Source organism: Mus pahari, chromosome 2 (assembly GCF_900095145.1).
Source record: "Mus pahari chromosome 2, PAHARI_EIJ_v1.1, whole genome shotgun sequence".
NCBI lineage: Eukaryota > Metazoa > Chordata > Mammalia > Rodentia > Muridae > Mus > Mus pahari.
This window is the reverse complement of record NC_034591.1, coordinates 71,152,582-71,175,270: the sequence shown is the minus strand read 5'-3', so window position 1 is coordinate 71,175,270 and position 22,689 is coordinate 71,152,582. Positions and strand designations below refer to the sequence as shown.

Below are 22,689 nucleotides of genomic sequence, written 5' to 3'. Positions count from 1 at the left end.
TGAGGAATAGCCTCTCCTTTTCTGTCTTTCTCTGGGTAAATTATCATCTACTGAACATCTCTTTTGTACAAGGCTCTGTGGGTATGTGCCTCATGAGTCAACTATCTCTACCTTCTCAGAAGTAGTGTTCCGATGGAGAATTGTATCAGAAATAAAGGTATTGAAATTAGTGATATAAAGTCAAAGCAGGAAAGTTAACAAGTGATAAGTCTGGCTTCTCTGAAAAGGCAAATGTTGAGCCTGGTTCATGATTATTGGAAAATTTGTCATGAGTAGTTTGGAAAAGAATATGCCAAACTGAAAAGAATAAGTGCAAGGCTCGGAGATGAGATAAGGTCATGCTTGATCTGTTTCAGGGACAGCCAGAGGCCAGAGTGCTTTGAAGCATGAGTGACAGAAAGATAGGTATGGGTAAGACAGGAGAGGAAGCTGTGGCTTTATTAAAAGAGGGCTTTGTAGGACTTTGGATCTCACGCTGAGCATGATGGGAAGTTTTGGGATGGCTGAGAGAAGAGAAAAACTATGGTCTAGGTTTATATTCTAGGAGAGTTGCTCTGGCTGTTGTGTTGAGAATAGATGTTGGAGACCAGGGCAGAAGGGAGATCATGTGCACAGACCGGGGTTATAAAAAAAAAAGTGGCTAGGTCACAGGCACATAACTTCTTAGAGGCAAGGATACGTGTGATTAAGCTTTCACCCTACAGCTAGCTACAGAGCTTGATGTTTAGCAGGTGCCTAGTAGACTATGTTGAATGTAAGCAAATATGGATTTTCCATCTCTTCCCGTAAGATACACTCAACTGTCATTGATTTTCCAGGTCTTCATAGTGATTTCTTTTCCTCTCCCTACTCTTACTTTTTGAGACAGGGTCACATTTTGTTGCTTAAATTGGTCAGAATGCATGATTTGGCTACCTTAGCCTCCCAAGTGGCATGGCAGGCATATGCCAACACACCTAGCTTACAGTGTTGTGATCTTAACACGAACCAACATGGACTTCTAGAGAACTTCTTAACCAGGGCCAGCCTGCTTCTCTCGTTTGTGGGGTTAGTCCACAGCAGCTAACATTCAGCAAGCAAGGCTAGAACTAACCTAGAAGAGACAATGACTTAGATAATCAGATAGGGAAAATGCCTACATCACACACTTAAATTGTAAAGACCTTCTGTTTAAGTGGTATTTACAGCTGCTCTATAAAGAAGTATTAATGCCTTTCCCATTTTATACACTGTCTTGGAGTTACTTCTTTATCATACAACTAGCAAGTATTACTCTCTAAACCAGTTATTACATCTCCAGAGCCTTTCTTCTCTGAACCATGATTATTGATTTATTTTCCAAGCAGTCATCTATTAAATATATCATGCTGTATACAACATAATAGGAATACTGACATAAGCAAGACCCCATGCTGACCCCGTAGGAAAAATCGGATAAAGAAAATGAAAGATTTTAATAATATATAGTAAATGCTATAATAGAACTAAAACAATATAATTGGTTTTATGTATACTATTGTTAAAATATAAACTAAAATACAGGTTTAAGAGCTGAAGTGGTAGGAGCCAGTGTTTCAGATTTAGGACTTTTTCAGATGTTGGAATATTTGAATATATATGAAAATACCTTGAGATTGAAACCCACATTTAAGATTAATTTCTGTCCCTACCCCCAACGCATAGGCTGAAGGTTATTTTACATAGAATTTTTAGTGTGCCTGCATTTTGACTGCATCCTATTACCTAAGGATAGATGCTCAATTTTCTGCTGTGGTTTCATGTTGGTGCTCAAAAAGGATCAGATTTAAAAGAAACATCTGATTTCAGACTGTTGAATTAAGAACGGCCAACTTCTAGGCAGTGGTTGCACATGTCTTTGAGCCCAGCACTCAGGAGGCAGAAGCCGGAATCTCTGAATTCAAGGCCATCCTGTTCTATAGAGTTCCAGGACAGCCGTGACCACACAGAGAAACCCTATCTCAGAAAGCAAAGTAAAAAAAAAGTGAACCTATTTTAGACAATGGACTTGAATTCAAGTGACCCACCAAGGCCATATACTTAGTGCTTATTAGTGACAGACATGAAGACCTGTGTCTTCAGAAGTCTGGGGCCTTTTGGAGCTTTGTAGTCGCAGCTTTCCAGATGTCCTTTCTATCTACAGATGCACAGGGGTCACACATCCTTTAGGAGAGCTTAGACGTTAGTTCTGCCCTGCACTGGAAGTAGGTTTGATGGTGTGAAAGAAGTTCATGGGATGATAGGATTTGGTCCCAAGAATTGCCAAAGCTTTCAGAATTACTCAGTTTAATCAGACACTGCATTGGGACATAGGTTGTGATAAGGTCACAAATAAAAATACCGTCACAGAGGCAGGGGTGGGGACTGCCAAGGACTTTGAATCAAGGATAAATTATTCTTTCTTGTGAGCTTTTCTTGCTTAAGTAACTTATTTCTTCTTTTTGAAATATGTGTTTGAACAAGTGAGAAAGTGCACCTGTCAAAAGATTAACCAGCTGAGAACCGTTGTCAGCATTAATTTTCCTTCAGTAAATGACTCTCTGAAGCCATTTAGCCGTCTGTAATCTAGACATAGAGCCACTGAGCCTACGACGGGTAGTGCTCCATTTGTTTGTAAGCTTTGACTTAAATTATCTACTTCATTTCTGCAGGTCAGATCAACAGGATTAGGAGACAGGGTGGTTATGTGGTTTGAATAAGAATGGGTAATGAATTGAGCAAAATAATTCTAAAACATTAATGGTTCATCTTGGTGAAGTAAATTAGAAGCTAGCAGAATGACAGCCACTCAAATGTCATTATCAAAACGCTAAAATAATTAGGTTTTTGTACATAATCCTTTCCAGAATATATCTAATGCTGGTATGAACTGAGGTGATTTAACTTCCTTAACTTCCTGTGCGCGTTGTAGGCCTCCCCATGTAAGGAATGCACTCCGAAGATGGGTTGCCTTGCATCACACTGACTTTTGCTTTTACTGATGGTTAAAAGTAATGTGAACCAGGAAAGAGCAAGTGCTTGATTTGGCAATAGCAAAATATTGGCAATTTAATTTTAATGTTTAAAAACCATATTTCATGGAGTAAGTTAAATTGAAAAGCTGGTCCTCATTCATAGCTGTATGTTCTAATGGTCAGGTCCAATTGTGGTACAGCTATAGTTTTCTATTTCTATTTGCAAGTAAGCCATAAAATAACTACAAAAACAGAAGTTGTGCTAATGTAGCTTATCTACATACTTAATTTTTTTGAACAATAAAATCTAACTTAAAAATTATGAACAAAGACATCTCAATTTTAAACACATTAATTTTAAAAATTTATTTCATATTTAGTTAAAAAGTTGTGGCCCTTCTCCCTCTATGAAGAAAGACAAGCCTAAATTAAGAAGTTGCTTCACTGATGAGAAAAGTCAGATGGTTCTAGAAAATGTATGTGAGAGTCTCCCTTGGAAAAGAGTCTTGCTCCCCGAGTGCCTGTTTTTGGCCCAAGAGTCAGGTCTCTAGATCTTACCCGTGTGTGAACTGTGGAGAAGGAGCTTGTGAGTCACATACCTCTGTGTGCTGTGCTGCTAGTTGGGGCCCCAGTAAAGTATATATGAATGGCTATGTATGGGGTTTATGATTAACCTCCACTTGGCTATTGGAACATTCCTTTGGAGATTTGTAAAATCATACACATGCCTGGCAGAAATACATTTTTGAGGCAAGGGATTTAAATTTGGCTTTTAGGCTTTTCTCTCATTTTGGTATTTTACTTGAGCGGTTTTGCTTCAATCTTTTTTTCCCAAATGACTCAGGTGTAGGAGCTGCTCGGTCTGGAAACCTTACATTTATGGTGGGAGGAGTTGAAGATGAGTTTGCTGCTGCCCAAGAGTTGCTGGAGTGCATGGGCTCCAACGTGGTATACTGTGGAGCTGTTGGGACGGGGCAGGTAATGTTGCTGCACAATAACAGGACTCGGTATAAAATGTCCTTTCTTTTTTCTGACCAATGCTTGTCCATCTTTACTTGGTTCATACTGGGGATTCCGTGCTTGGATTCTAGGTTACATTGGAATAAATTGGTTTTTCATCATTGCTCTTAGGTTTGTGCAGATGTCAATACAGTGAGAAGTAACCTGTTCACTTTAATCTTTTTGAATAACAAATGATTTCCTTTAAAAATACGAGATGGCTTTGAGTACTGAACTCTTAAAAGAACTGAGTGCCTCTCTGCAATCCCTAATGAATGCACATATCCCATCCTCCTGACAGCGCTTCTGCCCACTCACTAGGCTTGAGACTTTCATAGTAGGTATCTTTATCGGGCTGAGTTTGCCATTCTCAAAGCTGTATGTGTATGTGTGTTACTTCAGCAATCTCACTGTTGATCATCTTGATCATTCCACAGGTTACCTGGGTCTAATCTTCTGTTATCTCATAGCCTAGTTTGCTGATCAGAGGGGCATTAGGTCCCTATTTTCTACCATGTTCGATTTTAATTTTTCTCCCTCTTGACAGACTTAGCTATCAGTTTTGCCCACATTCCATAGAACACAGATTTGAGTAATGCTCTTATACTCCTAGGCTCATTCCATGCTTCTCTGTATTTAATCCTCTTATATATTTATCATTTATCCTGATATCCATCTTTTTTCATGCCTGTTTACATCATGTCCTAACCTTCAGAGAGATGATTTCTGGTTCCACCTCCTCCGTGCCTCTCTGCTTTTAGTGATGAAATTACGAGTACTGAACTCTGAGGTTGACTCAGTTCTTCCTGCCCACTCCTAGCACATATTCACATTCACTCCATTCTTCCTGAACCCTGCTGTCGGCTCTACCACGTACTTTACCGTTTATTGCTCATTTGCTCATCTGTTCCCTTTCATATAGCATATCATTCCCACTTCCAAATTAGAATGTAAATCCATTCCTTAGAGAGCAATGCTATATGGATCATTCATCCTTAGAGTGTTGAGGCCACAGTAATAATGTCATTTATTACCAAGCAAAAGAGACCCCTAGGTTCTGCTGAGGACAGTGTGTTAGGTTCAGAGGGAAGTACACTGAATACATTCCCTTACCTCCTGGAGAGAATCCACAACTGAATGATGGTTGGTACATTGGTTGGTTGGTTGGTTGGCTGGTTTAAGAGAGAACCCTGTAGAATCAGGTAAAGAAAACTTTTTTAGAAGTTATAACTTGAAAATAAAGATCCTTACTAATGCTCTCTGTTTTCAGTCTGCAAAGATCTGCAACAACATGCTGTTGGCTATAAGTATGATTGGAACTGCTGAAGCTATGAACCTTGGAATCAGGTTTGTTGAAAGGAACATTTTCATAATAATTTTCATTGTCTTCCCTATTTGATTTTTTTGTTAGAAGAATGATGTTCATGGGAATAAATGAGTTGGTTCAGGAGCATGTTGAAAGTGTTTCATTATTGAGTTTTGATAGACTTTGCTTATTGGACAAGCAATAGGACTCTAGGGAACATCAGCACTCTGCCACCGCCATAAAATGTATTGCACTGTGCACTGAAGTTGTATTATGCTTTGTATATTGAAGCCCCATATCTTCTATTCTACTTAAGTAGAAAAATTGTAAAATTCAAACCTATTTTGGCAATATTGGGACAGATTTGTATGAAACATGCTTCAAATGAGTTATGAATTCAAATGCTATGCTTCCATGTGTCTAGTTTTATATGCCTGTTTTAAACATACTTCTCAGATTCTGTACTAGCAAGATCTTGGTGCTCTGTTGTGAGGACAATTAGGCTTCCATTCCTAAAGGTACAATTCATGTGTATAACGTTTGTTTTAGCTTGCTTGGTTATTCTAGATTAGGATGTATCTTTTCAAAAATACAGCGTTCACTAGTTGTTTACTTAGAGTGAGCCCAGAATTCTGTTTTTCTTTCCAGTGATCATTCTTTAGAATGCTTAAGGTTAATGCCTTAATTTTAGTCTTTAATCCTTTGGATTTGGAATGCTACATATGATTAATCACCTAATTAATATTTTTAATGTTCTGCATCTCACAAATATAATAAACACATATTTTTTATTTTAGAGAACTGCCCAGTGTGTACAAATTGCTTTAGTCATACCTTTCTTTCATATCCTGGACTGCTTATCAGATACAGCACAAAGTAGAAGAGTGGCTTGGACGCCGCTTTTGATAAAAGCAATGAAAAGAGCCAAAGTGCTTGAGATATTTTTTTAAAACATGATAATGGATTCACATTTCCTCTTAATTACCATATCAAGATGCTGTTGTTTTATTGAATTGCCCGTCTCAGATGTTAAACTATCTTGACCTATTAAGTTGTCATGTTGTAATTGAGATAAAAGAGGAATTTGCTTTGCATCAGCGCTAATTGGTTTATCAATATCCCATACCATTTACATTTTAGAACCAAATGTCTATAAGATGGTGAGGCATGTCTGTACAAAGCCTTAGTAAAATTATTGTGCATGGGAGCCCTTCAGACCGTCATAGTTGTGCTGTGGCCAGTTTCAGGCTATGGGTGGTTGTCATGAAAACCTTGTTATTTATTTTCACATCATTCTCTAGATCCGTTTCATGAAAGAGGAAAACAAAACTTTCTGGCACTCAAGTTGCATATAAAGTTAATTCTTGCTTACAACAGAATTAATATCCATTTAAATGTATATGTATGATTTTATTCTTATTTTTCTAGAATAAAGGACTAGACCATGAAAGTGAGAGCCTGTGTGAACATAGTTTCACACCCAGATTCATGACATGACATGCCCTGTCCTCACTAGTTTGTCCTTAACTCCTCACGCAGCCCAGCACTGGCATAATCGTGTCTTCCCACAGTTCTTGAATAATTTTCCTGTCAAAATTCTGATGCGATCATTATTTGCTCTTCTAATACAAAGCTTTGGGTTGGATATGGTGGTGCACACTTTTAATCCCAGACCTTGGGAGGCAGAGGTAGGCAGATCTCTCTGTGTGTTTGAGGTCAACCTGGTCTGTATAGTGAGTTTCAGGCCAGACAAATAGATAAGGTGAGGCTTTGAGGGTAGGAAGATGGCTTAACAGGTAAGAGTAGAAATAAGTGCTGCCAGGCCTGAAAACCTAAGTTTGTTCCCTGGGATCCACATAGAGGGGGCAAGCACTGATTCCCACATGGTGTCCACTGATCACACACACATGCCATGGCACACGTGCACACATAAGTATAATTTTAAAAAATAAAATAAAACTTATATCTAAGGTAAGTCCTTTTAGAAATTGATCAGATGCCAACCAATAAGGAACAATAGGAACATCAACTGCACAAAGTGTATGATGAGCAGAAAGTCATTGGCCACTGCAGTGGTTCTCAAGAAGAATATTAAACGTGGCATAAAATCTACACGACATTAATAGCAGAAAAATAGTTTATCTTATTTTGGCCATGACCCTGTATGGAAAAACAATATTTGAATATAGAAAGATTTTCTGTGGTTCCGTGGTATAATAGAACCTAGCACTCTAGACTCTGAAAACTATGAAAATTTTAAATTTTTAGTTTTTCTAAACCTCTAAATATATAGATATAGATATATACATATAATATGTATAATATATGTGTGATACAGTATATGTAGAGAAGAGAGAGCTACACGTGTAAATAAAACGTGCATTATAAAGTTTGGAAGCAAAGCAGCAGCTTGCTGGTCCCCTCGGCTGTTAAGATGATATACACCTTCTAATGTCTCACGTGGAGCAAAGCTGTTCTCATCACTCGTGGTTTCCCATGTTGCCTCACAGGAGTCTTGATGCTCTGAAACCTGAGTGTGTCTGCTGCTGTCCTTCCGTCATGGTTTACAGACGTGGTTTAAAATGACAGAATTGTTCTCTAATAGAATGTGGAGAGTGGCCACAATTTATCGAGCTTTGCAAGGTGAAAGAGAAAATTGGCATCAGCAAGCATAAATTCCCAAGTAGTAAATCCCCACCGAGTTGCACAGCGGAGAGTGGTTCAGAGGCATTCATACTCTGCCCACCCGCAAAGGGAATTTTCTAGAGGATTAATGTCAACATTTACAAATTGAGTCGCCTGTTCCAGTGAAGTGATCATATCTGCTTAATTTCATTCTCATAAGCAGTTTTTTTTGTTTCTAAAATATGGTTTCTCTTTAATAAGAGAAGAAAACCATACAGTTTAAAAATTGTATTGACCCTTGCTCTTTTACAGTGAGTCTTTATGGATGTTAGTGAAATTTTTAAAATGTTGTTAAAAAAAGTGCAAAAAATATTGGTACATAATATACTTTGAGATACCTTTTTATTAGATCTTTTCCCTTCCTAATTGGATTCCTAGTTAGGGCTCTGAAGTTGTTTATAGCCTTGAAAGTACCCTGCCTTCATGGCAAGGTTGTGTCCATGATCTCATGCAAACAACATCGTCAATGTGCATTTTGTTGTTTCATCTTTAGTTTTGCTCCATTGGGAGTTGATTCTTTTTTTTTTTTTTCTTTTCTTTTTTGTTTTTTGTTTTTTGAGACAGGGTTTCTCTGTATAGCCCTGGCTGTCCTGGAACTCACTCTGTAAACCAGGCTGGCCTCGAACTCAGAAATCCACCTGCCTTTGCCTCCGGAGTGCTAGGATTAAAGGCATGCGCCACCATGCCCGGCTCAGGAGTTGATTCTTAAGAAACACTGGTGATATAACAAGTGATTGCACGGTCAGTCGAGCCCAGGCCCTCCTGTAGCCACCATGTCGTCTTACACCAACAGTGACTGCAAACACTGCTACTTGTGTCCGATCGTCGAAAGCTCTGGACTAGAGTGTTCCCTGCGAGTTCACTTTTGCTTTCCTGGTTAATGCACCTAGAAGTTAAAGCTCATTTATTTGTTTATTTGTTCCTTTGTTTTTCAGAACAGAGTTTCTCAAAGACCAGGCTGACCTTGAACTCAGAGATTCCCCTGCCTCTGCCCCCAGAACACTAGGATCAAGGGTGTGCGCTCCCACTGCCCGGCAAAACTAATTTTTATACCTTAGACAACAGAAAAATTACAGAATGCTGATAGGATTTCTTAACTGATAAAATGCCACACATTTGCTAACTGTCAAGTCACCACCTACAGTCATGAGTCTCAGGCTGGTAAAGTCTGTCTAACTTGCATCCAGCTCTCCTTTATAAAATGATAATATCATTTATAAAATGATAATAGTATCAACCCCCACTAGGTTATAGTGATGGTTGAGTTAATTCTTGTTGTTTTTTAAAAGTAGTTCTTGACCATACTACTTAATGATTGAGGTTGTAGTGAGGAGTTTAGGATTTGGATTGATTCTTACTTGAACAGTGTTGCCTTGTAACCTGTCCCTCACTAGCTGACTGACTCTGTGTGTGTGTGTGTGTGTGTGTGTGTGTGTGTGTGTGTGTGTGTGTGTGTTTTAGTTTTTGCCTGTTCTGTACATAGCCAACTCTTAAGAACATAGACAAAAGGAAGAGGAGAGGTGGAAGGGGATGGGTTAGAGGCTAGGGTGTGGCACTTCTCCTGTGGTCGACAGGTCCCTGGGTGTGGATCTCCCCTCACCTGCCCCAGGCAGGCAGTCTCAGCCCATGCTTTGCTTCTTTGTTTTCTCATTGGTTCCTGCCTGGAACTGACACATGCCCAGTCTCATCAAGCATGAGTGAATCAGGGAGTGATTGGTTAAAATGGACATAGCTTTAGATGTTTCTTTCTGTTATACCAACACCCAGTTGTCCTTTCAAACACCAGCACAGGTAAGTAAAAGGTAGAGAGTGAACAAACTTTTGGCTCCTAAAATTTTGGTTATGGTGAAGGCAAAGGGTTTTTATACTTTTCACTTTCTATCTTTCTTTCTTTCCTTCTTTCTTCTTCTTCTTTTTTTTTTTAACAATTTATGATGCATCATTTTTTTACTTCTCCCAAAAGTTAATTTAATGTTCTTGTGTTTTAGAGGTGAGTGGGTTTGACATAGTGACGTTTATTTGAGTTGCATTATATATGCAGTCAGAGCAATGAATTCATTCTGTTTGTATCAGAGAACATCCCAGCAATTGTAAAGCCCCAAGCACGCATGCACACATTCTCCAACCACGTCCAGTGGCAAGTTATTATGGGGACTGACAGACTGTCATCCCTTTGATGGCTTGAGCTGTATATCTCCTGAACAGCAATGGGGCTCTTATGCAGAAGTATCATATGTTCCCAGCCAATTTACAGGGAAGCAGCAATAACATTTTATCATGGTTGAGAGCCCAGTAGCTGCTTCCTATTAAACTTGCCCTTTCAGATACCTGTCTTGGATTAATTTGTTGATTTCAAATGGAAACTCAGTCTTCTCCAGTGAAGCATGACGTTCTAGGGTAGACTCTCTGAATGACAATTACTGTGTATTCTAGCTGGTTTCAGACCATTACAAGCCTTGGGCACAGAGGAAGGCAGAGGACTTCAGTAACTGATTTTAATATCCTGTCTAATTCTAACTGTCAGTTCTGTATGTGCCAGCTGAAGAAGCCTCAGAAGGAGGAAATGCAAAACACTCCTCACTTGCTCTTTTTAATGATACACTGCTGCAGAGTGGGGGCAGGGAGGGAGCAGCAGGCTCCTGAAGGGAATCTGCACAGCAGGCAGCATTTTGGTTTAGAAAGTGAGGAGAGAAACAGCTCCCACCTGACTTTATATGTGTTCATGTGCCCTTCAGATGCCTCTAGACAGTGACATGTTCAGCAAAGCAGGCTTCTGTACCTCAGTGCCAGGGTCGTTGTTCTCCTCAGGGAAAGCAGAAGGTGTTAGAAGGGTAGGGAAATAGGCTTAATTCGCCATTTGGACAAATGCTTCAGTGTGAAGCTCCTTTGCTGTGAAGATTCTTGTACTGGCCAGCAGAACCTGGAAGGTTCTTAAGAGAGGGGTAAGGCCACTGCTTTAAATGCGATGACATCTTTGAATCTAAGATGGTAGGACACTCCTAAAACATTTGATGCCTTTGAAAATGTGCTCTTTATGGATGCATGTTTAAGAACAATATCTTTTTTTCCCCAAGTCATGCATCTCACTGTCATACTGATAGCTTGATTTTATTTACACTGAAAAACAAAGTGTCTGTTGCAACTACACACACACAGCACATGTAGATCTTTTTCTTCCCCTTTGGCTTTTTAAAACAGTGTCTGACTGATATAGCTGAGATTGGCCTGGAACTTGCTATGTAGCCCAAGCTGGCCTAGAACTCATCTTCGTGCCTCTGCCTTGCTAAGATTGGGCATATACTGTATGCTCTGCCAAACTCAGATATTTCAAAAAGACCCAAATAGTTGGGCTTCTGTCTATTACTGGAGAGGAAATCGTGATAGCTGATTTAGATGGAATCTTTATGTTTGATAGAATCTTTGATAAAAGACCCATTCTCATAACATGAGCCACCAAACAGACTCAGCTGTGTAGCAGGTCATAGTGTGTAGTTTATTACTGCCGCCTCAGAAGCCTGCTTACCTCCTGTTGTGTTATACTGGTTCCATGCACATCTTACCTGTCAGCTCTCTTCCCTCCTTTAGCACTGGAAAAACACTTTGCTGTTTGGGTGTTGAGATTTTGCAGTGAGTAGACTATACAGTAATAAATGGTGAGGTGCGGTTTGTTTAACATTTATCTAAGTGTCTCTTTTCAATCTTTTTTTTTTCCTAGAAGAGATTGGTCTTAAGACAAAGTAGAAAGCTTTTATGACAGTTGTTTTTATATTAGTCCTTTGCATAAAAGAAACCAATAAATTGTTGGGTATAAGATTTTATTTGAAACTTGATTCAGTAATACTTAATAAAACTGGGCTTCCCAAACTGTGTGAAGATCCTTCGACTCAAGCTGACGAGCAGTTTGCTGAGGTTCCTAGGGTTGCCTTGAGCAGCCATTTATGCCGTCAGCCCCAGGAGAGAACAAATGATGTTTCCGCTCGGGCAAGCTTTGTTTTATCAGGGTCAGTAACCTTATCAGCAGGTGACCCAGAACTACCGCGCATGTCTCTGAACATATAGCATATGTCACCACTCTGGGCAGACTTGCTTCATAAGCAAGATTACCTAATGAAGGCTTAATAAATAAGGAAGAGTATGTGCAGGAAAGACTGTTCTTTGTAATGATAACTTCTAAGCAGATTTTACAGCTCATCGTTCGTCTCTTGCATTTACTCTCATAAAAACTAAAGGAGAAAACATACATGTAAATGCTTCCACCAGACTCCCGTGACTTTTTGGAGTTGTCATATTTCTTCCTGAAATAGATCATTTGTATGTGAGTTTAGAATTCAGATCATCGGGTTGGTTTAAAGTTAATAAATGACAACGCAGTAGTATCTGAGAGACAAGGGAACTCTTGACTGTGAGAAGCCCTGCGCACTGTGGTGAGGCTGTGTGCTTTCTCCTCTGAAGTGGACAGTGCAGGTTTTCTCAGGGAGTCCCCTGTTGATCAGCAGCTCTTAATACTACATAATTGAAGATTGGATGCTTTGCTTGGATTTGATTTTATGGATTTGTTTGTTTGTTTGTGGGTTGTTCTGTTGTTTTGGTGTGTTGATTTTTCTGGATGATGTGGCGGGGGGGGGGGTTGAGACTGGATATCTCTTTGTAATCCTGGCTGTCCTGGCACTTACTCTGTAGACCACAGTGGCCTTGAACTCAGAGATCTGCCTGCCTCCAGAGTGCTGGGGTTAAAGGCAGGCACCTCCACTCCAGGCCTTTGTTTTAGATTTTTGAGGTAGGCTCCTACTTGGTAGCCTAGGTTGGTCTGACAACCCTGTATCCCAAGCTGGTCTCAGCCTAGTGACTCTTCTGCCTCCCAATGCTGTGTGGATTTTAGATTTATAGTGAAGGAACAAAGAGGTGGAACCCCTTCACATGTTAATGAGTCACACTTGACCTGTACATCCTGACATTTAATATTTTTCTTTGACCTTTGACAGATCAGGCCTTGACCCAAAACTCTTGGCTAAAATCCTGAATATGAGCTCCGGACGATGCTGGTCCAGCGACACTTACAACCCTGTACCTGGGGTTATGCATGGAGTCCCCTCATCTAATAACTATCAAGGTGGATTTGGAACAACACTCATGGCTAAGGTATGGTAAATGCAGAGATTAGCTGGGAGGAAGAGAAGAAATATGTAATAGTTTAATCTTTCCCCCACCTCTCCTCCCTTTCTCTTGCACACACACATACACACATACACACACACACACACTTTCAACAAAGCTTGCTTCTATCCTAGAAGGCAAAATGTTTACAATAGTGCATCAGTTTTCCACTAAAAATTAGTGTAAATTTGGCTTTGATTAAAAAAAAAAATCTTTACCTTGATCATTTTATTTCTAGCTAAGGATGCACTGAGATTTTTCTCTGAGGCTTGGTTTTATTTATAGTATAAGCTAATAAAATTTTGTTCTTCATCATAAACTTACATTAACTTACCAACTCCTTAGAATGGGAGCAGTGGGATTTCCAGGTTGTTAATGCTCTTGTGTTAAGTATACCTATGTTTCAGATACATCTGCCTATATGTGTGTGAAGGGATTTATGTGTAAATTAGTCATTTAAAAGGCAAATCACTGCTCTCATTTCGTTTGTCATCTCTCCTCTAGAACATACTTAGGCCAACAGATCTTTAGGTTTCCTAGAACTCCCCACCCTTCGCCCCATAACAAACATAGTAACACATTTGCCCAGTTGCTGAATTCCCGGTGACATTTGTCCCCTCTACTTCCCAAGTGTGTCTTGAATTCATTCAGATGCCTCTTCTTCCTCCACCAATCCCATGGCGGCGCCTCATTTCCATACACCACAGGACTTCCCCAGCTGATCCTGATGGCTCTAGGTTGTTTCCCACGTGATAATGAGAGTAGGCTACAATGAAACCCAAGTGTCACTTTTCCTGGTACCTTCTCATAATAGCTCACAGTTACTTGTAGGTTAATGTCTATCCTTGCAGCTTGTCTAACAAGGCCTTGATAAGTTGGCCTTTTCTGCTCCTCTCTGCTTCAGCCATGCTGAATTCATTGTCCTTTCTCCCGTCCTCCCATACCTTTCCACTTACTGTTCTCTCCATCAGGATAGTTCTTCCTTGCTGCAATCCCCTCAACCCCAGTGCCTTTACCCAAGTAACACACCACCTTTTAGCTCTGTGCTCAGCCAGAGCTTAAAAAAAAAAAAAAGTCTCCTTTTGACCAAAAGGCTTTACCCAGCACCCTGGACTATGCCTCCTGGGCTCCCATACTGGTACTCTTACTCCCAAATTATACTAGCCCTCTTGAATGTCTTTCTTCAGTAGACCGAGTCTTTGCAGGCTGCAGCTGTCATATTTATCACTGTGTATATTATGTAGAGTACTATTTGCCACTGTCTCTATGTTTCTATACCAGTCATACAGATTTCCACAGATTTGAAAAACATTTCTCTTTTTGTTTGTTTGGTTGATTTTCTGGGGGGTTTTGTTGTTGTTGTTTTGTTTTTGTTTTGTTTTGAGGCAGGGTTTCTCTGTGTAGGCCTGGCTGTCCTAGAACTCGCTCTATAGATCAGGCAGGCCTTGAACTCAGAAATCTGCCTGCCTCTGTCTCCCAAATGCTGGGATTAAAGGCAAGTGCCACCACACCTGACTTGAAAAACATGTAATTCTGCCTGCACAGTAATTCTATCTGAAAACAAAATAAAATACATCTCCTAGAGAAACAGGCGTTCGGACATTGAGAAATCAAGAATTCTGTTTATAATATTTTTCTAGCTATGTGGCTCAGTGGGAACATTCTTGCACAGGCATGCAGTGAGTGTGTGGCTCAGTGTGAGTGTGCTTGCCTACCTTTGTACGAAGCACTTGGTTTGATCCTCAGAATCAAAGGACAGAAAACATTCACGTACACAATGTGTGTAAGAATCTTTTTTTTTTTGTCAGATTCTATTTTTCCTTCCCTACCCACTTCTCCCTTTAGCCTAGTCCAGTTCCCAAATTAGTCTTCCACAAGTCTCAATGTGCTTCCTTCTGCCTTTGATTTAGGATCTGGGATTGGCTCAAGACTCTGCCACCAGCACCAAGACCCCAATTCTCCTAGGAAGCCTGGCCCATCAGATATACAGGATGATGTGTTCAAAGGGCTACTCAAAGAAAGACTTCTCGTCTGTGTTCCAGTATCTACGGGAGGAGGAGCCCTTCTGACTGTGCCCTGTGGACGTGGACACTGTCAGGAACCAAACTCTGTCCTGAGCTTCCTCTAGCTCACTCTAGAAGTAATGGGTCTAATCAAAGGTCGTCTGTCTGCTTTTGATTGTCTACATCACAACAATCCCTGGGAATTTCTATCCATTTTAAATGCTGCTGCTTTCATCTGTTTAGCCAGCACACCCAATGGTTTCACTAACTAGCCCAGTTGACCTTTTTAAAGTTTGAACCTTGAGCACCTTCAACAAAATTGAGCACTCTGATCAGGATCTTTTATTTATTCCACTTTGCAAATAAAACCAAATGTTTTGTCAACATGATGGTAAAAAGGAAAGAAATCGGTTACAAAGACAAATTAGTGAGACATTTGCCCTGTTAACCACATGCTATTATTCCTTCATACTGGGTTACTGACTTACTGTCCAGGGTTTGATAGGTGAGACAGCTTGTTGGCCCTTGTTACAGTATCTTAGTGTACCATCCTGTTACAGCTTCCACACTCAGCCAGCTTGCTTCAGTATTTTTGCTTCCTGTATATTCTTACTACATGTTTTTGACTCCAGAAAAATGATACCTTTAGACTGTTTCAGAGCCAATGATGATATTTCCTTTAGATAATTATATTATTCTAACTATAGTCATATTATTTTGGATTTAAATAAATTTCTATCCTGATAACATTTTTTGGAGCTTTTTGTTTTGTATCTTAAGGTTGTTTTTTGTTTGTTTGTTTGTTTACAAGCAAATGGGGGAAAGGTGAAAAGAACAAAGGAGGGAAGGTCAAAGGGTACAGAGCTTAGAGCTGGCCATTGTTTGAAGACTCGTGGCTGTATGCCTGGATGTTGGGCGGTAAGTGCTATAGCATTCGCCATCGAAGGTAACTGGCCTCAGTGTGCAGCACACTCCTCATTTCTCAACCCTTCAGTGGTTTACTGCAAAAGAGACAGGACAGACCTGGTAGGGAATGTGGAATAGAAACTTTACTCAGTGTTAAGATGGGAAAGAGTAGATATATTTCTAAGATTGCAGATAGGGATGGAGTGAGAAAGAGGTGATCGGAGGGAAGACATTTCGAAGTGACTTGAGCAGTTGGGAGGACAGTCTGCCAGTGGCCTCCATGGAACATGGAGTGGAATTTTAGTAACCTGGTTTTTAACATGAATGATAAATGTTAATGCAGGATGGACTTCATCTAGTGTGACCTTGGGCAACTCGGAAGCTGTCACTCCCGGTGTAGCCAAATACAAAATGCTTAATTGAAAGTAGAAGACAATGAATTAAGGACAGTGGCAAGAGTGAAGGTGAGCATGTGGTGACCGTGAAACTCACACCCTGCAGCTGGAAGTGTCAGGTGGGACCAGTGCTTTATGAAACAGTTAGCACTGTTCTGTTCCAGAATGGGAATGCATGTGCACAGAACAGCCTCGCATCTCTGCTCCTGCCAGCGGCATCCACAGTAGCAAAGCGGTAGAAACCCCTCGATTGGTGAACAAGGCCTGGGAGTTATGTGAAAATTGTTTTGAGGTAACAGTTTAAAAAGCTACTGACAGTGACATGGTACAGGAGCTGGGAATTAGCCACGTGGATTTGTCATATTAGAGGTCATTAGTGACGTTTTGAGGAACCATGGAAGCGAGCTGAGTAGATGCACTGGTGTAAGCACATGAGAGATTATCTACTCCATTGAGGAGAAGCAGAGTGCTGAAACATGCCACAGCATGAGGAGCCTCCACAGTAGGCCAGCCAGAAGGCAGGGTGCAAAGAAACAGCCACATTTTATGTGATTCCATGAATATGAAATGTCAGAAAAGCAAGTCCATAGAGATTTGTGGTAGATTAGTGGTTGTCAAGGGTTGAGGAGGAGAGAACTGGGAGGTATGACTAAGGCCGTGCTGTGTGTATGAGTGTGTGCATTTTTATAATAGGTTCTCAAATGGAACAATGCTCCCCTATCCCTACTAAGACATAAGGTGACATTTGGAGATGCTTCTGGTTGTCACATTCCTAGAGTTAGTGGACAGAGCCCAAAGCTGCTAAGAATCCTGCAATGCAGGACAGTAGTACCCAAGATGCACGTAATGCAGAGCTCAGAGAACCTTGCTCTAGGGGCCACAAGGTCTTAGGTCACATACCAAAGCTCAGATAGAAGTCCCCACCTTTCCTAACAGACCTGGTTTTTTTGGCCCTCGTTCCATCCAGATCTCAGAATTCCTCACTCCTAGGAACCCTATGGCTGATTCTAAATCCCTGCTGCCAGTTGCAGACTCTTAGCAGACCCCAGGTCTTCATAATCGCTTTTGTTTGTAAACCTTTTACTGCTGTAGAATTTTCATAAAATGTAAAGCTCTCCTTTCACACACTTTTTCTAAAAGTTCCTTTTAGTAAAGGCAGGATTACACAACCACTGCCACAGTTCTGGTTTAGAACACTTCCACCCTCTGCTAAAGCCCCTTAGGTCCAGTCTTCTCTTTCCCTGACGCCACTGGCAGCCACTAATCTGCCTCTAGAGTCTGAGCTGCTACTTGGCCGCTGGTCTGGTTCTTCCTCAGTTCCTTCTTTACACTGTTTCAAGAGAGATGGAAGTCTAGCGCAGGTCAAGTGGGATGCTACGGGCAGATCTCTGGTTACATCCCAGTCCCTGGTGCTCTCTGGCTTCCTGTTTCCTCCCTCTGGCTTCCGGTTTCCTCTTGTAGCACTGCTTCACTAAGAACTTGCCATTTCTCAAATCTTCCATGCTTCTCACACTTTAGTTAGTAGTTAGCGCCTTTCCACATGCCACCCCCCCACCCCCCACCCCCCACCCCCGTACTGCTTCCCCAATGCCCCTCCCTCCCCTACTGGTTGACCAGCTCCCATGCCAATATTTTTAAGTAGCTTTCTTTAAATAGATACCTCAAGCCATCATTTCCCCAGGCTACCTGTTACATTCTATTTGCTTCCTTGGTTGTCTTTCATACTGCGGTGGGAGCTCCCTGAAGGGAGAGAATGTCCTCTCAGCTTTGAGCAGCCGTGAGCATCAGTGCAGAGCTTAGGTCAGTGCTGGAATATATGCATGATGAGATGTAGGCATTGCATTTATGTTAAGTAAACCATTAACTGGACAAACCGTTTTTTCTTAAAGACTTTCACTTAGTGCCAAGTTTATTTTTTAGTAAAGATTACATTCATTATAACTCCCCCCACCCCCAAATCACAGAATTCAGAGCTTTCATAAAGTTTTTGTACACTTTGACCTTCATAAAAACTGAATTAAGCGTTTACAGTGAAAGATGTGCAGTCATTGATTCGCATGTACAGCAAGGCAGCTAACCCCAGGCTAGCACAGATTACTCACTAAGGGTCTCTAAGGGGTTGTGTGTGAGGGACTGTGTCCTACCAATGTGATGCCATCATGGAAGCCAATGTAGATGGCAATGGACACACTGCAGACAGGCCTCCTCCCTGGCTGTCCTCCCTGCATATGCTGTTGTCTTGACTTGCTTTCTAAGGAGTCGGATGTATGTAGGATCTGTCCACACTGCACGGAGACGGGAATCCGGCAGCCTTATCCATGCCTATAAAGTTGATGTGGGCTACTGTCAGAGGCTGCCTGTGCTCAGGAAAACAGCCAGTTACTGCCAGCCTCCACTGCAGGAACTGCACCCTGGAGCCCTCTCCAATGGCTAGCCCACCAGTGGGGAGTCATCAACCTGAGTAGGGTTTTTAGGCATCTTTCAGTTCTATTGAAGAAGGAGCTTAAGGACAGCATAGGGATTTGTAACATTCCATGCAAGGTGTCAGACCATAAACTAGCTTGTCTGTCGTACTGGATGCACACGGGGTTGTCTTTTGTTGGCAGCAGACAAGATTGAAGATGACCTTTTACTGTGTAATTATATTCATCATTTAATAATTCAAGAATACCTAAAAGGGAAAAAAGACCTCTTCAAACTGAAATTGGAGTCTTTGAAGACGTTCATAGGAAAGTATAGCAAAACAGAAGCCCTTTGCAGCAGCCTGCAGGGAGGGCTTTAGAATGCCTGTGAAACAAGAACCTGTACCAGAGGACCGCAGACCTCCGGTCTGGTCCCAGGTCCCTGCTGAGCTGTGTAGTACTGGGATCTATTCCTCTCTTTTTCCAGGGGACTACTGCGCTGCATGGTGAGGTTTGTTTTAGCTCTAAAACTCTGATTCCTCTTACTTAAGGATGTAAGAAAACAAGAGGTATGTTTTCTTGACAGTTTTTGGACTCCCTCTTGTTACATATTATTTATTGCTCATATAGCCATCTCATTTATTAGAAGTTTTTTTATAGCCAGGAATAGATTCACAGATCAATACATTTTTATTAATGATACCCTGTCATGCCTGGTACAGAGATAGCGAGAGAGCTCATCTAGAATGAGCCACTTGAATAGACCTGACATGCGCGCTTAGCTCTGAGCTGCGCTCTGTAGAGTAATGACATTGGCAGAGGCGAGGCTGTGCAAACCTTCCTCACAGCCAGACTCATAAAACCAAAGGGCAGCTTTGGGGCCTGTTTCTCAGCCTTGGCTACATATGCAAATCCTGTGACTTTTTGAGTATAGCATTTTATCTTCAAAAGGACAAAATTTGGCATTTGCCATGGTTATTAAAAATGATAAATGCCTAAAAGACTTTAGCATTTGGGTTGTTGGAGATTAGAACAAATATTGTTTCAGTGGGAACAATATTTCAGAGTAGAAAACTTCAAATTTAAAAATTGTCAAATCAGGAAATTAAAAAAAAAAAAAAACTTTCACTTGCCTCCCTTCAGCCAGATGAAACTGGACATAATTGTTGCTGATCCTCCTTGTAAAAAAATGAACAGTCGGGGTTGGGGTGTGTGTGTATATGTGTGCGAAAGACATCTCCTAACTTTGTTAGTGATAGTCTTATACTCTGAAACAGTTAATGCCCATCACTGATGCCTGCAGCCCCCACCTCTGCCCTAGCAGAGCGGAGGATACAAACTCACTGTTCTATAATACTTGTCTTGTGCCTCTCAAAGTTCAGTGCATCCCATTGATGGATAGAATTTGAAGCTTTCTTGGGTAATTTTAGACTATTTGACTATCCAGAGATTTCCCCTTAGAGTTCCAATCTCAGAGATGCTATGAGCGAATGAATGTACCTTTCATCTTGCGGCTCCCTGTCTGTCTCCCCTTAATGACCCTAACCCTGACCCAAGGCCTGCTCTCCATAAGTGCCAAACATGATTCATTCTCCTTGCTTGGTTTAGTTTAGTTCCTTTAATGAGCCAAGAAGACCAGGGAGACCCAATGGCTTATTTGTGCTAATGAAAGCGCGTTCTGCTAAGTTAACTCCTAACCCATTTATTCTGGCTTTTATTTTCACCAAGAGTTGACCAGTCTCGGGGGAGAAAAGTCCACATTCTAGACAAAAACATGAAAACAGTGCAGGTAAACAGGAGCGTGGCCACTAAGAGGGACTAATGGGAAGGAGGCATGGCGTGCCAGGCATGGCTGTCCCAGCCGTTTCACTCTAGTGGTTTCTGAGAATCATCCCTTCTCCAGATGGATGCTGTTTATAACTTAGGATCTGAGTGTCTGATCTCTTCCACTTCAGGAATGTGGTTTCATATCCTGTCTGAAGGAAGCAGAAATGTTTCCTTCCTTCCTTCTTCCTTTCTTTCTTTCTTTCTTTCTTTCTTTCTTTCTTTCTTTCTTTCTTTCTTTCTTTCTTTCTTTCTTTCTTTCTCTCCTTCTTTCTTCCCTTCTTTATTTCTTTAAAGCTTGGGTTTAATTTAAACTCAATCTGACTTTTCCCCCCAACACACAGTGACAGAACTGGGCCATCAAGGACATTTAGAGGTAGAGACTCTTAACAGAGCCGGTTTACAGTGGGCTTGGGTTTGCTCTCCCTGTTGTGGGATATGCTGCTTTCAGCCCAGTTCAATTTGGATTGGTGCAAATCTGTCCATGGGCTCTGATAAATGTGTCTTTATCCTCATGAATTTATGCTTGCTTCCCTGTCAAAAAGGGAACCATTAAAAACTGATAGTTTCTGAACAGTGGTGTGATCCCTGATGATGGCCTTCCCTGGCTGTCCCATTTCCATCTAGTGACATTAAATGCTGCCCCTTCAGAGGCTGGGTCCTCTGCATTGCATCTGCTCACAGCAGTTTCATCCATTTCCTTATATAGGTCAGTGACACCCTGGAGCTTGTATACCTGTGTCACCACAAATCTTAAAAGATGCAATTTTCTTGGCAGTTTCATCCTCCTAAGATGAATTGGATGGTGTGTATGAAGGACATGGTTCTAATAATCTCAGTGCTGGGGTGGTGGGAGGTGGAAGCCTGTGTGTTCACAGAAGAAAGCTGTTGCCAAAAGACCATGAAAGATCGACCCATGGAGTGCCAGTAGTCTGAGATAGAACTGTGTCTCCTCTGGCCCTCTGCCTGGTCTCTGTCTGAGTACCAGCTTCTGCTTCTTGAACCATCCCTGTCACATCCCTCCCTGGTCTACAGTACAGCTTTACATTCTAACTCTCGGGGAGAAACAAAGTCACAACTTCAAAGAAGAGTCTTCCCAAGGCAAGCAAAAGCATTACCAAACTCTAGCCCGTCAGTTTGGGGGTCTTTTCTTGAGATAGCTCTGTTGTGCCAGATGGTTTCCTTTATTTACAAAAAAAAAAAAAAAAAAAAAAAAATTGTAAGTGAATTCTGCATGGTCAGGTATTGCCATCTTTGTGGAGAATTTCCTTTGCCTAATGTCCTATCTGATGGACCATTCTGTTTGTTGTATGCTACATAATCGCCACAAATGCATACTGTGGTCCATAAAACTGCCACACTGCTTTCAGAAACTAGTAATTCACAAAGTAAACCTGAGACAGTGCTGTTAATAAACACAAATTGCAAACAAGCCGGTGGTGAGGGGAACAACGCACTCATTCAGGAGTAATAAAGCCTTTGATCTTACTTTGAAGAAAGAGTCTATGTTTAAACTTCCCATTCAGGGACAGCCAGATGCCCATAAAGGGCCCTGCTTTGCTTTGATAGAGAATCACCAAGGCCTGTCTAGCAGGTCTGGTTTGTAAACAGATTCGTTAAGGGCTCATCAGGACTGATTTGCATAGGATTCAGTGAGCCCCAGTCACTTTTTCAACCTTAATGACCAATGCCAGTTTCAGATTGCTTGCCATTTATTTTATTTTTTAATTTAATTTATTTTATTTTATTTTTTTAGCTAGAAATGTTAGATAATTACCTTGTGGCAGAGGAAAGGATATGTATACGAAATAAAGCCCCTGTCCCCAGCCAGTAGGGAAATGATGACAGAAGACTCGCCTGGCTCTCTAAAGGGCAAGGGAAAATGAGGATAACAAGGGTTACCTGGTTACAAACAAGGGTTTTCTACAATTTCCATTGTTTGAGAAGGAAAGGGGGATTAATCTGAACTGCAGTGGGAAAGCCAAATGGACTGCAGAGCCAGTCCACAAATATTTATACACAAATGCTTGTCCCTGGAGTCGT

General features: G+C 41.1%; 1 protein-coding gene across 1 annotated transcript in view; it reads left to right on the top strand.

The window, feature by feature from the left end:
- Hibadh (3-hydroxyisobutyrate dehydrogenase) overlaps positions 1 to 15,868 on the top strand; it is a 99,153-nt gene extending 83,285 nt beyond the window's left edge. The window contains exons 5-8 of the mRNA XM_021190727.2: positions 3,817 to 3,950; positions 5,242 to 5,318; positions 12,945 to 13,101; positions 15,027 to 15,868. Coding sequence (XP_021046386.1) covers positions 3,817 to 3,950; positions 5,242 to 5,318; positions 12,945 to 13,101; positions 15,027 to 15,185 — 527 coding nt within the window. The 3' untranslated portion in view covers positions 15,186 to 15,868. The remainder of the gene's footprint in view (positions 1 to 3,816; positions 3,951 to 5,241; positions 5,319 to 12,944; positions 13,102 to 15,026) is intronic.
- The last annotated feature ends 6,821 nt before the right edge of the window (positions 15,869 to 22,689 follow it).